General features: G+C 36.5%; 1 protein-coding gene across 1 annotated transcript in view; it reads right to left on the bottom strand.

Moving 5' to 3' along the window:
* The window catches only part of ABCA13 (ATP binding cassette subfamily A member 13), a 194,842-nt gene that overhangs the window by 111,001 nt on the left and 66,056 nt on the right, over window positions 1-17,785 (bottom strand). Inside the window, 1 exon segment of the mRNA XM_088051690.1 lies at window positions 15,741-15,831. Coding sequence (XP_087907816.1) covers window positions 15,741-15,831 — 91 coding nt within the window.

A 17,785-nucleotide genomic window follows, 5' to 3' on the forward strand; every position in this document is an offset into this window, starting at 1 on the left:
TGTGCAAAAGGAAAAGTTAAAACATCCAGGTGTTAGAGAGAAAAAAGCCTTCATCCATAAAATAATTTTCTTTACTCTTACTTGTTGCATTGTTATCCAAGCAGTGACAAAGGTGTATCCAAGCAAGAGTATTTGATCCTGGACATCTCTTTGCATCCAAGATTTTCATTCAGATTTGTCATAAGGAGTAAACACATTGTACAGAGAACATAGGGCACGTAATTAAATGGGAATGTAAAATACATTTCTATTGTCCTTCTCAATGATCACAATGAATCTGATGAAGGGCATGGAGCACAAGTCTTATGTGAAGTGATTGAGGCAGCTGGGGTTGTTTAGCCTACAGAAAAGAAGGCTCAAGAGTGACCTTATCACTCTCTACAACTGCCTGAAAGGAGGCTGCAGCCAGGTTGTGGTCAGTCTCTTCTCCCAGGAAACCAGCAACAGGACAAGAGGAGTCTTAAATTGAACTAAGGGAGGCTTAGGCTGGACAATAGGAAGAATTTCTTCACAGGAAGTGTGATGCAATGTTGAAATGGGCTGCCCAGGGAGGTTGTGGAGTCTCTGCCCCTGGAGCTGTTTAAGAAAACACTGGCTGTAGCACTCAGTGCCATGGTTTAGTTGATATGGTGGTGTTAGGTCATAGATTGGATTTGATGATCTCAGAGGTCTTTTCCTACCTAAATGATTCAGTGATTCTGATTCTGTAAATTTGTTAACCAAAAAGAATACTATTAGAGAATACTATTTCTGTCCCCCAAACTCTCCAACTTTTGTAGAGTTTACTTGGTGAACTTGATCAGAGTCCCTACCTGAATCTACTTTTTCAACAGCCAACCACCATCACACTATGCTGCTGTAAAGATCTACAAAATAGTCAGAACAGATTTTAAATGTAAAAAATAAATACAACTCAAGGTCTTTATTTTGTCTCCAGGCATAACATAGCCTCATTCAAGTTATGATTATCATCCTTAAATTTCAAGAACTTTCATTTTCTCCAAGTTAGACCATATTAGAGGTATGAAGAATAGATGGAGAGATGAACACCTCTGAATGCAAACAAAGTATTTCATCAGAATTATAACAAGTAGATTAAAACTAAAAATTAGATTATAGTTTTCCCTTCCTTTACATGTTCACAATCCCAACTACTTATAGCCAACATTATAATTCTATTTATGAAATATGAATTTACATATCTGAAATGCCCATTCAAGACAGAAAGAAGGTAAGCCAGCCTCTTTAATTAACATATAGCCAACACTCACATGCCTACAGAATTTCCTGACTGTTTTAACCCTCTATTTAATGCAAGAATACTCATACCAATGCAAAAAAAAAAAAAAAAAATTAAGCTTTGTCATCACTCATATCAAATAACAGAAAATCTTCTAAAAGTAAAAGTACTACACCATGCAACAGCATTGCATGTGTGGTAGTAGATAAAAATTTTAAAACAGGCATCACAACCACACTCTAAGTGTAAATTTGAGGATGCAAGAAAGTCAAAATGGTATTTAGAAAATAAAATAGTCAGACAGTGAACTGAGACCTCTGCTTTAAATTATGGACCTGCTTTATACTCTTTCCTTCCCAAACCTATTTGTCTGTTTCATCTACTCATTGCATTCAGTCTTAAAACTAGACAGCAAGCTGTCAAAGGTGGGAAGGACCTGAGTTTTTTATTCTTACTATTACTTTGTAGGGTGTCTGGAACAACAGGGCATATTGTGTTTCCAAGGCACCACCACTCATACAATAAACAACAATAGCTACCACAGAAGCTAGGAAAAAACAACACCCTTGTTGCTGCTCAAGTGTGAGCTGGTGTCAAAACACTCCTTGTTGTTTTTACTAGTGTGGAAATGGGCAGGAATGTAACCATAGCAGAAACTTGACTGAGTTCATATTTATTTGGGAATATAACACTTCCAGGTTATAAAAGCACTGTCATTACTCTCAATGAAGGGAATTAATTTTCTAGTGCAAAATAATGTTTCTTTTCCTTCTCCACCTATAAGAACACAAACAGTACATGAGCATAAACAAATGGAAAACAATAGTGCTGTCTCCTTATCCATCACCCTACGGACACCATGGAGAGCCAAATATAGTTGCTACACTGACAGCCAAGCTAATCCACTTAAGCTAGTCTGTGTCTGTTGGAAGAGAAGGACACACTGCTGAATGCACTGTTCCAATAATTCAGAAGTAGAGGGTTCAGTTGTTTATACATTTGTGATGCCTAAAACAATCTCTTTTGTTACATTTCCATGTTATTTTGTGCTTTGCCATAATTTATATCTCTTCATTCTAGTTGTGATTTTTGCCAGTTTAAACCATACTGAAAAAGAAGTTGGAATTAACACCAAGTATGTTTTAGACTTGTGTTGTGAACAGTGGACATAATTCTCTGAGCCTGAGAAAATTTCGGCCTGTCAGGGGCTCATCTGTTCCCAGGGGAAAAGTTCCTGGGAACAGTTTTCTCTCAGTATTGTTTTGTTGTAAATAAATTATATATCTCAAAACAATACTGAACAGATGTTCTTGGTGTGTTTTCTCTGGTTCCACCAATGGGACCAAAGGGGGTGTTAGGTTATTGTCCAACCATGCAACCTGGAATGAAACACCTTATAAAAAGAGGTTAAGAACCCCCACAATAAAGGCTTCTTTGCCTCACAAAGCAACAGGTGTGTGTGTCCAATTATCTGAAGAACCCTCAATACATCGTATCCTTCAATGACAGTGAACTCTACTGTGGCCAGGGCAACTTCAAAATTATGGGATGAAAATATTCTTTGGAAACAAACAAAAAATAAAGATGAATATTCAGTCAGGTAGACAGAGTATCATGTCTTAGAAAAGAAAATTACTTCAGATTTGAAAACCCTAAGTCTCTGATTATTAGTTTTTTCATGGTTAACCTGTAACATTAACAACTATGCTAATTTCAATTTCCAGGAGATAATTTTGCAAATAGATATAATTTTATTGCAATACTCTCTCTCCTGCAGTGATGCACCTGCAATGAATTGCCACAGAGGAGAAGGCAAGTAAAGGAAGAGCTGAAAACCAAGCACATTATGTGGCTACAAAATGGAAACCTATTTCTACCTTCTATTTGTACTCTTTGAAGGTACAACAGTAGAAGAAAAGCACAGACTGTCAGAATTGCAAAAAAACATCCCAATTCACTTCATATGTATCTATAGATGTCAGAGTTGGGCAAGAGAAAGAATACATTTGTTCACACAAAGGTAAACAGCCATACAAGATAAATCTTGTGCACTATAATATACCCTCTTTTTACAATAAGCAGCACACTTATTTGGGTTGGTTCCTTTTCTTTCTGGAAATGTAAATCAATACTCAGAAAGCTGTTAGGATTCAACCCACTGAATTCAACCTATACACTCGTTATGACATTTCAAGATTGAATCTGATGCAAACAGAGCTACAACCCACAGCACTTTTGCTGTGTTTGGTGAAAAACTGGGGAAAGGGCAGGACAGCAATAAAATCTGAATGTTTGCTCTACCACTTCCCATAACATTACGTGTGAGACTTAATGCTAAACATCTTAGCATTTCCAACTAGACAGATTAAATACAGCAAAGGAAGAAAGAACTATTCAAACCAGGTGTTCTCAGACATTTCCCACTGACTACTTGCTTCCCAGAAAGGGAACTTTTAAATAACAACTGTGCATTGTTGTACTACAGATGACTTCTATCATGCAGCTTCTCAGTTTGCCATGAGTAGCCTTTGAGAACACTGTATACAGCACTCTGGAAGAAGTCTCTTGGAATTTCTCAGGGAAAACTCAGACATCAAACAGAAGAAACAACCTCAGCAGGGCCCAGGTTTCACCATGACAGACAAGGACATTCTGACCCACTTTAACTTTCATAATTTGTGCAAGTATTACCTTACTACAAAGTACTTAGTCTAAAATACTGCAACTCCCATAATCAGGAATATTTTTAGACCATATCTCTACTGGAGTTATTCTATTAATATAAAAATCATATCAAGGTTTGTACAGAGAAGCAATTCAAAACTGAAAGTTCTGCAAGAGGTATGTTTTATTCAGACCTGAAGCTATAGCAAACAATTTAAAAGTATGTTTGATGAATAATCTCATTCCTCAGCATTCTGGTATCTCATAAATAGTGGCATTAAACAGCTTTAAGGATTTGGATTAACAGGACCAACTGCTCCATTTTTTCTAATGTCTCCGATGGATATGGTGACCTAAATAAACTGTAAAATAGATCTAGAGACAGATGGAGAAAAAATTTACATGGCTAAAATTTCTACCTATACAGAAGTCAAACATCAGGTATACTATAATGAAGCCCCACTTATATTTCAAATGAGGAATTGGTTAGCAAGAGTTTAATTATACATCTTGTATCACCTTGTAACAAATTTACCCTAAGAAAAGTTGGCAAAAAAAAGTGCAGTCCTAAGTGCTTCACATACTGCCCTTCATACTGAAGCTACTTTACCATGTTGTCCCTGTAACTCCTAAACCAGTTTTTTGCTGGTTTTGAGAAAAAAAATCCAAAACATTTAGTACTACAGAATGTTGCTAGTATTGAGAAAACAGATGTGTGAATATTAATTTCTATTGCTAAAGTCTTTGGGTACTTTGTTGCACAAAAGAAAAGTTCTAGTGACAGAGCAGACAACAATTTCACCAAAGGAGATACTTTTGAGAAGGCACTGGACAGGTAAAAATCTAGTTTCATGTAGAAGCATCAGCCTCAAAGAGAGCCTTACTAGCAACACTAAGATGTGTAACACACCTTCTACATACATATGTATTTACTCAATAAACGAGGCAAGATGTTAGGAATATTTCATGGAGCCCCTTCCCTAAGCAATGTCCTGTTTCAGAATGAAAAGTAAGCATCTTACTCCTGATAAACATTTCTTTAAAAAATTGGTCATTTACATTACTTACATAATTGAAGTTAAATTATCTGTATTTGCTGGTGCAACAGCATTAATAAAGCAAAACTGTTCTAAAATACTTGTGCCTCTGTGTACATACACACATGCTCTCTTCATCTGTAAAAATACATATACACAAATACAAAGAGATCTAAAATATACACTCCACTTGTAAGCTCAAGCAAGGCAAGAAACCATCAGAATTTACTTTTCATATACAACCTAAGGACTAGCTATTAGCAACAAATATTTGCTCACACCATACATATGGTTTTGTGTTGATTACCTAAGAGTGAAAATTTTCTCCAACACACAGGACCCATATTATGAGGGAGAGAAGTAATAGTTTATCTAGAATATAAGATGTAAATGCTATTTTTGGAAAAATCCAATAGCTGAACAGCAAAAAGAGCATAATCTAAAATAATTGAACTGTTTAAACTAGGAAGAAAGTATTACTACATGTGTAGCAAAAGTCACATGATTATTACTCTGGGAAACTCATCATTGCTGTTATACCAAGCAATCCATTGCTGTTCAAATTTCAGTTGCTTTTTGGAAAACCTAAACCACATATTGAATACGGATTTTTGTTGATGTTGCAAATGAGTGGAATACCTGCAAAAAAGTGCATGCAGGTCATTCTCAAAAGCAGCAAACGAACACAGGAATTCTGGCTGCCAGATCCCAATTATCTTTTGAGGAAGAGCTCTACTTCCCTTCTATGGTTTTCCTTCTTTCCTGTTTTCTTCATTTGCTTAGAAATAATTACAGCATGAAATGGAAGACAAGCAGTCCTTCAGATTGGAGAATAAGTCTTCTAAATATTTATTTAAAAGACAGGATTTTAAAAATGCCATGAAAGATAATATAGGTTGTCTGTGCTTTTTTCCAGTCTGCAGCTGTTGTAATGGCCTCAATAAATGATAGGAACTAAAATAAAACAGCACATCATAGAGTGCAAAGGAAAGGTTGAAGGGAGAGACACACACACAGAAGGGAGCACTAGCAAGTACTAGGGAAAAATAAGTCACTGTATCAAGGACTAAGCTATCAAGAAGAAATCAAAGGGTTTACAGACAAGACATAAAAGCTAAACAAAAAAGATTATTTGATAACTTGTTTTTCAAGATATTAAGGGGGCTCATGTTCTACCAATTATTTTTGGATAAATAAAGCATTACTAATGCACCTACAACTATCTGTATTCTTTATTGCTTAGCTCAAAAAAAATACCTGAACACAGTGGAAGAGCTACCAAAGAATTTCACTTCTCAAGCAAGTGCTGTTAATAACTAACACACAAACAATTCAGGTTATGATAAAGGCAAGGAAATAGATTATCAGAAAAAATCAGGTTTGCAATATTATCATACATGCATATCAGGCAGTAAGAGCTGCAAGATGTTAGTGTCAAATACAATTTTCTGTTTAGAAGGCCCTCAAGATACATAGAAATTCAATATATAGTCACCATCATCAGAGGTTGCATGCATATGAGTTCTGGTGACCCACAGTTTAAATAAAGTCCCCCTCGGGATTCTGCTGCTTCTATCCCAGGCAGTATCCTCTGCCACTAGACAGGATAGAAGAGGCATAATCTCTTCCATCATAAGACGGGGCTATGCAACGAATTTCCTGAATCGTTCTCAGATTGTAGTCTGAAGCTTACTGACTATTTCCAGTTTCTAACTTACTGAAGTTTGAATCTATATCCATAACACAATTTACTGATTCAAGCAGACCTTCCACACAAAATAACTTTCATATGTTTTAAGAACCAGCAAAAATACCAAATTACAGGAAAGGTGCTACTAAGTCCCTTTCATAAAGTGATTTTTATCACCAGCTATTGTTTTAAACCCGTTCAATTCCATCAAGACTATATTTTCATGAGCAATTCATTTGATTTTCAAAATACAAATTTCAAAACAGATTGTTGTTTTGTTTTCTGGTTCTTTACTACTTGCAGGAATCTATACTCTTTTCTTTTTTTTTTTCCAATTAATCCCCATTTTGGGAAGTGCTTTACTGATCATTTTCTTCTCTAGAATTGTAGATAACCAAAGGTCTCTGTGGGGAAAGCAGGTAGGGTTAACTTCCTTCATGTCTCTGAAATAGGGAGATAAATATGAGGACAAGGAGCCTGGGAATATAGATAAGCTTCTTGACACTGTAAGAGTAGCATCCTTAACTAGAAAACAGTATTTCCACTCTTTTCCTAGCAGCCGTCTAATGTCTGGGCCTATCTAAGAAAGAGTCCAAGGTGTCCATACTGTGGATGACAAGTAGAAATTAACCAGGCAGCAATCACAAATAAAACAACTGGTAGGGAAAATATTTGGATGAGAGAATATAGTGGTTTAGGTTTGCTAATTTGAGCTTCCTGGCCAATGCACTAAATAATGTGGTTGGTTTAGCACTAGCTAAAATCACCAGTATACTTAACTATTTCTTGCTGTGAGATATGTATTAGGAGGAGGGCAAAACAGGCTTAAAACATAAAAAGTATGAAGAAAACTTTATTAACAGAACTAAAAGAATAATAAGAATCAGAATAAAACCTTCAGAACCCTTTTCCTCCTCCTGCCCAACTTATTTTCTTTCCCAGCTGACAATGTACAGACAACACAAGGGATTTTAAATCAGTTACCACCTCTACAATAGTCTTTCATCAGTTCTTATAGGGAGAAAAGTTTTCTCGTGCCACACCATGGAGACTTCTCCACAAGAAACAGTTCTCTCATGGCTTTCAACTTCCACAAACAACAGCTGCCCAGGGAAAAAAAATCTGCAATAGCTTCCCCCATTTTCACAGCTTTCTTAGAGCTGAATTAATGGGCCATGTCAACTTAAGGGGTATTATTTTTAGGGATGAGCTGCTCAAAACCAAAGGTTCTCTTCATCTATCTCTGTGATCATCTTTATCTCTGGGAACAGAGGTCTTCTTCTCCCCCTGGGGGAAAAGGGCCGTCATCACTCTTATTTGTCTCTCTATTCAAGCTTCTCATGGGATCACAGCAACTTCAACATCTGCATTGCTTCATTATGGATGTGTCTGCTCACATCTACAGTTTGAACATTCCATCCCCCCATATCTTCTCTTTAATTACAAGGGGTATTTTAGTGTATCATAGTCCATCTCCAATGTGTAATAAGTGGAATTGATTCATGCTAACTAAATTGTAACTATTTGGAAAGTTATAATTAGAAGCAATCAAAAGAATCAGTGTTACAAGGCAGATGCACCACTTTACAGATGTTACATGTTAAAATTGAGGTACAGGATGTAGTTTGGAAGATAAGTGATGTCCCAAGATGAAAATGGCCTTGAGATGGACAAAATTAGAACGACTTTAGGCATTGGGCCTAAAAATCAGTAAATATAAGACTAATTAGTAGACTTACATAACACAACACTTAATACGCACGTGTGTCGCCCTGAAAACTCAGCTTCTGAGCTTGCTGACATGGTTTTCTAAAGACTTTCCCAGGACAGTAACTGTAAACATAGATATGTGTACATTCTTTCTGTTACACGTCTTGTGATGGGCATCTCTCATGGCCAGTGCAGTGAGAAAGTGTTATCCTGACCATCCAATCCCTGGCCGTGGTCAAAAGCCTATAAATCCTGGGAGGAAAAATAAACTCTGCTCTTTCTTTCACCACACCTCGACCTGTGTCCGCATGATCTATTCATCTTCAGCGGCAACAAACATGCAAACCTGTAAGGTTATCCAAAGGACAATGAGGAAGAGGAGAAGCCTTCGCCAAAAGACCACCAAAAGAAGACTGAAGACCCCCTAGAAACAAGTGAAGCATGTGCTGTGAAGTATAGTGACATAAAGTCAGAAAAATCGGAAACAGGAGGAAACTTATGGGAAACATTAATGAATATGTATAAGCATACAGTATATACGTTTAGCTTGAAGTGCTTTGTTTTGTATGTGAGGCAGGGTAAGAAACCCCCTACGAACCCCGGTCGGTTTTGGACGTGAGGTGGGGTGAGAAGCCCTCCCCATTCCCCGGTTGGTTTTGCTTGTGCTTTAATCATACTTAATTACTGGCAGATTATATATATAAATCATATTTTTTTGCTAAATTGTATTCTTTTACTAAACTGTATTCTTTTATACCAAATTACTATTCAATTTACTAAATTGTATTCATTTTTAATTAAACTGCCATTAACCCAAGGGACCTAGTTGTCAAAATTCTAATTTCATTTATAACAATGGCCTTACCAAAAGAACTTTCAGCCCCAATACTAGGGCATCGCCTCATTCTCCTTCCACCTGGGACTTGACTCCTTCTTTACTCACCTTGGTGTCTTCATGTTGTCTTCTACATGTCCTCACTCTATCCTCTTCTCTCCCTTGAGAGAGGACCAAGGTCTTCAGGTCTCCTCTGTGCAGTGAAAGGTTTAATATCTCGCCCAGGCCTGCAGATGGTTGTAGGCAGTGGCCACAGCAGTCAAGTGATGGATTTTCAAGCCGCACTGGGCCCCTCCCTCTGTTTGGCAGCTGATGGGGCCGCGCGGGCCGCAACGGAAAGGTCGAGGGCCACCCCGAAGCCACTCCCGGGGCGCAGTGGACTCCAGCTCAGTGCAGGCCAATGGCAGGGGCAGGGCTTGGTGTTGGCAAGATGTCAGCAGCCGAGCCCAGCTTTGGCCGAGTCCCCGCGAGTCTCCCGTCCCCCACCCAGGCACTGCTGGGATCTGGCCCAGCCCTGCCAGGCCATGCAAACCCCAGCGGAGGGAGGCTGGTCCGACTGCAACCCAGTTACCTTTTAAGGCTGGAAGCAAGAGAGAGGTTTCCCGGGTTTGCCTGTCTTTAAAATGTAGAATTCACAGGAGGTGGACCCAGCTTCTAAATGGTTTAATACATCGTCAGTTCTCAGAGCTAGCCAGTTATTGGTTTTTTCCAGGCACAAAGGAAGCTTTTAGCAGTTTTTCTCAGAAATATCATTTCATGGGTGGCTTCTTCCCTCCTCACCAAGTTACCAATTAATGCAAAACCAGCACAGATAAGAAAGCAGTGGGTAAAAAAAGTGAAACATTTGAGGAAGGAGGAAGAAACTCCATTTGGTTTCAGAAGGATAAAAGGAGTTACAGCTACACACTGATAAAACAAATTAATATATAAACCTTAAATAATTCAAATGATCTTATTTTTTAAATCAAGTGTCTTTTTGTGACAATTGATAGGTAATATTATAAAGATGTTCCATCCTTAGTCTGTGATGCTGAGAATCCTGAAAGGGTGAAGGAAGAAAGATTGGGGTTTGAGAAATATAAAGCTAAATATTTGAAGTATTTATTAAATTAAGTTTTTGACTCATGCAAGAATCATGACATTTCCTGCACCAGTTAATTAAAACAACAGTAAAAAAAAAAAGCTAAAGGAAAATACAATGTATCCAAGATTTTTAGACCAGCTATTTTGACACTTCTTTTTCAGGGCTTAGTGCTTAATTTAAGTGGTAAGTGTTACCTATCCTGTTAGACTGCCAGAAGCACAAAATTTATGGTTTATCTTCTCCTTATTGGTAGATAGAAAGAGTTGGAAAATTTTACTACCAGTGTTAATGTCAGCAGCCACTTCTAAACAGAGACACTGATTCTTCGTGTCTACAATATTCTTCTCATAAATCAAGTTACATTTTGCAAGGTAGAGTATTGAAATAATTCCTAGCTTCTCTTATGCAAATCTTACAGGGAATTGAAAGAAGTGAGTTCCATTTAAAAATGGATTTTAAAATATAACTTCAAGGATATTGTAAAATTCACTGTCAAGCCTTTTTTTTGGGTAGTTACAGTGAAATCAATTTGTCATAGTGAATTAAAATACTGTTTAAGAATGGAAGAAACCACTTGATCACCTACCAAAAGGCATCATATTCCACTCTGCTGCTTATGTGCAGAAATCAATAACACCTTTTACTATAGCATATTTTCTACAAAGACCCAAGCCTTGTGTCAAATGCACCAGGAGAAAAAACATACTTCCCCGGGTAGAATAACTCCAACTGCTAATTAACTCTTGCCTGTCTTTAGATTACAGCTATTTGCTTACTTTTTCTTTCCTTTATTTCATTTCTCTCTTCTGAAATGAAATGCTCAAAATGACTAGCCCAAATGAAAGCTAGAATTGTATCTTAACAGACAATATTATCAGTGCATTAAAAAAAAAAAAATTAAAAAATTTAGGATCTTTAAGCAAATCACTTCTCTATCTTATTTTTGATAAACTATGCTAAAGGAGCCCTGATGGTGCCTTTATAAGGACTTCACTGCCAATCTCCAAGATTAATTCTTCTATGCTCGCTTTCTGAATTCTCTATGTCTCCCTACACTCTTTCAAACTTCAAAATGTGGACAAAAAGGTTTTACTATTATTGTAGCATCAATCTCATCAATTTTGAATGAATAGTCAAAATCACCTCTTTGCATCATTTTGTACTTTAAGTTCAAATAAAAATCACCTTAGCAGTCTTAAAAAGCTTCTCTACCAGGATCAGCAGATAACTCAGAGTCAGTTTTCCAGGATATTAGTCCCCATTACACAGACATGCCTAGCATTTGGCTTCATTAAAATACCCTTCACTTAGAATGGATTCAGCTTTTCAAGTGATCTAACTCAGTCCTTAGGAGTGGTCTTACATATCACATTTCAGCACTTGTCTTATTTTTTCATCAGCAAAGTTATGTTTACTTCAGTGTCACTCATGAAGATAATTAAAAGGAAGGGTTGAAACCCAGCTGAAATTCACAAAAGCTCTTCATTTTGATGTTTCACTGTTAATGACTGCTTTTTTTCAGCTAAAATTTCTTAGTAAATTAGCTTTTAGATCAGCTTTAGGAGTATGGTATATTGTTGATCTCACCAATCCTAACAGGAGCAATGTCACATTCGGTCCAGTGTGGTTCAAAATGGCTAACAACAGCTGCTCCAGAGAAAGGATTAAGCAGTGTTAAAAAGTAGTTATGCACCAAACTGCTTCCATACCCACACTTTCAGAAGTTAACTTATCCAAGAAGTTCAAAGGCATATAAGTTTTAATAACACTTCTGTTACTATAGCTCTTCATATTATACATACATTAATAACCATTCCTTGGCTTTTTTTAAACACATTGCAATACTCTTAGTCTCGGTAACATTATATGGCAAGAAATTTCAAATGTTTTGTACTACTGAGTGCAAAAATATAATGAATCAATTTTGAATTTTCTACAGTTTAGTTCCACTATACCTCAGGGGTTCCAACTGTTGTTTACTGCCAGAAGGGACTAGATCCAAAGTTGGTGTCTCCCAGAAATTTCTAACACAATAAATGCTACAAAATGAAATAATTTGGCTCTTCAGAAAAACATCTGGTATTTTAATTCAACAATATTAGTCCCTGAAGGAGCCAATGAAACCACTCACTAGCCTATTACCTGCTTTTGCATATGTTCAGATTATTTTGTCATTATCCATGGTTAGCTACTCATCTCTTGGACTTGGTCTTAGCTCTCCTGATTATTTCTGTATATATACTGCCTGCTGTGGATAATGATAATTTTATTGGCCTCCATAGACTTGGTGTCTCCATTTTCTCTAGGCTATTTGGCTTCAGTTGTCTTGTCACTGCAAGCTCAGTCTAACCATTTCTCTGTATGGTCTGTATACATCTACAAAACAATAACTATCTATCATGTGTTCCAACTGTGTAGGAATTAATAATGCATGACTGTATTATAAATATGCATGTACTATGTCTGCACACAGAGTTAACCATGACTTAAAACTAAAATTTTAACTGTTGTCACAAAAACGTGAGTTTTATTCTAAGGATTTTTTTAATTGGAATAAAACTAGAAATTTTGAGAAAACCATCCACAAAGGAAACAAACCACTAGATATTACAGTGTGCTTTGCATCTTTAAAATTACCAATATTAAAACTGTTGCAATTAATTTAATTAATGGACTGCTACTCACCTCTAACATTTGCATTTAGAAATTTTCAAATAATTCTGAGTTTATTTCAAATTATTTTCATTGCTGACCTTAAGCAGCAGCCAAGCACCAAAGAGCTGCTCACCCATACTACCCCTTCGCCAGCAGGATGCGGAAGAGAATAGGAAAAGAGAAAGTGAGAAAAATCATGTGTCAGAATACAGGCAGTTTAAGCAGTAAAGGAAAAAGAAAGAAGAATAAACGCAAAACAAACAAACCAACTGAAAACCAAAGATATTCAACCCAGATAATGCAAAGGTAATCACTCACCACCTCCCACAGGTAGACATGGTCAGCCACTGGTAGCAACAGCTACCTCCTCAAAAAAGCTTTTATTGCCAAGCATGGCACTCTGACGTTGAATAACTCTCTGGTAAATCTAGTTCATCTGTCCAGGTCGTGTCACCTCACACCCTCACATCCTCAGCTTAGAGCAGGGAAGTGGGAAAAGAGAGAGCCTTGGCACCACAAATACTAATCAGTGATAGCCAAAACACTGGTGTGTTATCAACACTGTTTCAGTCACAAATCCAAAACAGCAGCACTGTGGAGGCTGCTATGAAATTTAACTTAATTTCAATCAGATGCAGTACACTAAAACACTGTAAAACATAACTAGAAATTAGCTCAGCTCAGAGTTCAGTGATATACTGTCATATTTTGCTGAAATAACGTCTCTTGCATGTTTTTGTCATTGGTTGTCAACCTAAATTCTGTGCTGATTTTCTGCCATTTTGTTTAAGAAGAGACATACATACCTCTGCTACACCTCCTAGTCCTAATCTCTTAGACATTAGACAACATTTTGGTTTCTGCACAATCCTGACACCTCAAGGGCTCAGAAGCAGTAAAGGATAGGCAGCACTCCTGCTTGAGCTCAGATCTGTGCTTTGTGAAAGCATTTCTCTAGTCCAAATTCTTTTACAACTCAAATACCAGCATCCTGTGATCTCTTCAATAATCCCAGCTGCTTGCTCTAGGGGGTTTTGATAATTCATTTGACTACTTTGACAACAGAAAGTCTGACTGCCTTTGAACCTGCTTTCAAAGACAAAGTTATACAAGTCAAGCTATTGCCCATGGAATATTCAGGTTAACTTTGACAATGATGGATACCTTTCATGACCATTTCCCAGATCCCTTATGCCTACACTTCACAATTGTCCTTAATGATGAATGACAGTCATCTGCAATGAATGATAATTTTCAAGTAGTCTCATCCCCAAAGAAATGGCATTATCATCACATATTCTTGCTATAATTTATCAAGCTGAAAAATATAGAGTCTCTGATTACTCAATTCTTTATTAATGTAATAACTTGAATAAATACTACTTTATACATTTTGAGATGCAGATGGGAAAGTATATCAAGTTCTTAGGTAGAATATACTGTCTTCATTACTTTAGGAACTGTAAATCTTACTCTTTAATGAAAATGTAATGTGGAGAAGACAAATTGTTAGAATTTGAAGCTAATTCAGATGTCCTAGCTGAGTCTTGAAGAAATACACTGTTAAAAAATAAGGGATATTCAAAACTGTGTTTTGAATAGAAGTCTCATTCTCACCACTGACAGAAGCGGCAATTTTATTTGCTTAGTGAGGTCATTTGAATTTTTATACACTTACATCTTCACTGATTCAAGAGGGACTGGAATAGCCCAGCAAACAGACCCTTGGAAAAAGTCATCAATTCAAGCTTTCACTTTGTGAGAAAATGTCTCACCTTAGGCCACCATTATTGGCAATGATTACTTATTACTGGCAGATCCAATTGAATTTATCTTAAAAAATGAAGAAAGCTTGGCTGAAAATTGTTATTTCTATCACAGTAACATTAAAGGTCCACAGATCAGGACTTCCCTATGCCTGTACTTTATAGAAACAAAATGAAAAGTACTTCACATAGAACAAATTGTTTAACATCTAACCAAGGAAAACTGTGATCTAAATGTCAATCTTCAAATAGAAAGAAACATGATAAGTATATGAAAATCCCAGAACCAATGTGAAAACATTCATCAGCTTGATGGGCACTGATATTAGAGAACTTGAGTCTCGGATTTTGTAATGGTATCATCTTATAATCATAAGTGATGATTAGAAGTAATTCTAATAATTACTTCTATTAATAATAATTAGTAATAAGAAGAAGTAATTCTTCTTATGAAAAGAATTTTTAAATGAGAAACATTTTCCTGAGTTTTCAGAAGTGTTCACAAGGACCTCCTCCCAGGCTTGCAAGGCAGATAAAGTACGAAGGATTTTTCTTTAAAGCTAGATGTAAAAGAACTTAAAATAACATGCCACTTAAGAAGATGAATGATCTACTACAAGGGGAACCAGCTTTTCTTTTTTTCTTTTGAATTGTACATGGATGAACATGAATTTACTTTTCTAATAGCTTAGAGATTTTATATCTGTGGTATATGTCTCTAATATTTATCCATTTTCAGTATGAGACAAGGATAATTAGTTTCCAGGGACTGGTACGAAGCAGTAAGCAAGTGCTGCTGCAGTGAGAGAATGGTTGTGTGCACATGTACACAGAAGGATGGGAAGATGACTGTGAAGTGATAGAGGTAAATCACAGCAGACATATAAAAAGCTATGATCCAAGGCTGACACACAAAAAAGGAATTACCAGATGGTAGCAAGCAGTATTCTCCATTTGCTTGTGAATTCCTCAACTTTGGGAACTTCATGCATGCTTTCATTTGTATTCTTGATCTTTATAAATCTAGTTGCTTCAGAAGGCACGTCATATTTTACTTACAGACTGATTCAGCAGCATTTGTATGGTCCAGGTGTGCTGCCTGTGGAACACAGGCCATCTTCTCAGAGTCCTGAAGCAGCTTCAGAAAAACCTTTAATGAAAACAGAAAAAAGTAATTTAGAATCCATTTTCTAAAATTATTATTTATATATATATATATATGAAATATATATCATATATATGCATGTATGTGTGTATATGTATATAGGTGTGTGTATATATATGTGTGTGTGTGTGTGTGTGTGTGTGTGTGTGTGTGTGTATCTCCTAAACCATCCAGACTGTCAGAAATTACTACTGACTGCTGTAACCACCTTGCTGGAATATGGCTATAAAATCAGTCAAGCTCTCTGGTGAAAATTTTGGGGATAAGTGAAATGAAACATGTGTCAATAGATAGAAAAGCACCTATGCAAAACATTGCTGTCCAATGAACAATACTACCTGCAAAGATTTTTTCAATAGACTGTCTGCTCTTGATGAACTTTTTATGCTCCTAAGCCATGGTATGTGTTGGAACTCAATTACTTCAGTTTTTAGCAAGGGAACAGCTTAACTCTTCTGATGCTCCAGCTAGAAATCTATGGGCACAACTAGAAATGTCACCAAAGAGTTCTAGCTGTACTAGTACAGCTAAATCTAATGTACAAAATCCTACAGAACTGAGAACCTTCAGATTTCAGGGAATTCACTGTGTGAACTAGAGACACTCAGGAAAAGTTCCTAGATATGCGCAAGCACATGAACTATAAGGTTACTGAAAGACATTTAAAGGACAAAGCAATCACCAGAGACAGCCAAGGTGAAAAAAGTCTTGTAAAACTAATACTACAGAGTAGATTGGGCAACAATGTGTGTTTTGTAGCAAAACGTTAGTGTGCATAACCCAAATTGGGGAGAGATAGGATCCTGTTACATAAAATCACCATGAGAAAAACTGAAATAATTTTTTTATAAAAGCAACAATCTAAAAATATGCACCAGTTTGAAATTGAAAGGATTGAATTTTCTTAAGTAGGGGAACATATGTCAGAAGGGACTTATAGTTAAAACTATAAAAACCCAGCAGAATTCACCATCATGAGGTCTATTGAAATGGTATATACACTTTGCCAAACAGCTTTGTGTTCAACCTGCTAGTTCTTGCTTAAACCTGTTTCACAGTTCTGTCCACATAAACCCCTTTGAATTTCACAGACATGTATTTAATTTTCCTGTAACTCAACCTTGCAGAAGCTTGGAACAGCTTTTATAGTGAGCATTATTCACATACTCACCACTTCTTGTAAGCTCAAACTAAAAACACAATTAACATTTTCTTATCTTAATCTGAACTTCAATTTAAACAGTGATCTAAGAACCTCAGATAAAAGAAAAAAGAAAATAAAAATTAACAGAAAATACAGGTACTGTGAGCATCTCTAATTAAACAGAAAAAGAACAACCAAATTTTTCTTTGTCTTGATGAAAGTTTTCTTTTACCTCTGTTTGGGTTGAACTGCAGGACAGATTATACCCACAGTGCAACTTTCAGAAATCATTAAGAAACCTTTTATTTCTTCCCATAAAAGAACCTGATATCAACTATAACAAAAAGTTCCTTGTTTCCAAGGAACTCATACAATACTCAATAACAAACAGTCAATGTGAAGTATTTCATAGATCTTGAAAGATATTTCTTGACTTTCTAAGGTCTGACAGTTACAAAAGCCATATTTTGCTTAGTCAATACAATTGCCGTTTAATAGTGGTTATTGATTACATTTGTTACCTGCCAACTTTCAGGGAACAAGTTTAGCCATTAACAACTTCAAGGCCAGAAATTTCTGGCCTGATATTTCTGTATTAGATCCTGGAGGCAGATCCTGACAGTCTAAAGCCACATTTTAGTTTGTTTTCTTGGACCTTCTTGCTGATGGCTCTGAACACCAATTCTGTAAAGAAAACCAAACTAACCTGTAACAACTGAATCGTACAATCACTGAATGTCCTGGGTTTGAAGGGACCTTTAATATCATCTAGTTTCAGCCCCTCAGCCATGGACA

Source organism: Pseudopodoces humilis, chromosome 1 (assembly GCF_049639895.1).
Source record: "Pseudopodoces humilis isolate 2021_Gansu_Grassland_sample_001 chromosome 1, ASM4963989v1, whole genome shotgun sequence".
Lineage (NCBI taxonomy): Eukaryota > Metazoa > Chordata > Aves > Passeriformes > Paridae > Pseudopodoces > Pseudopodoces humilis.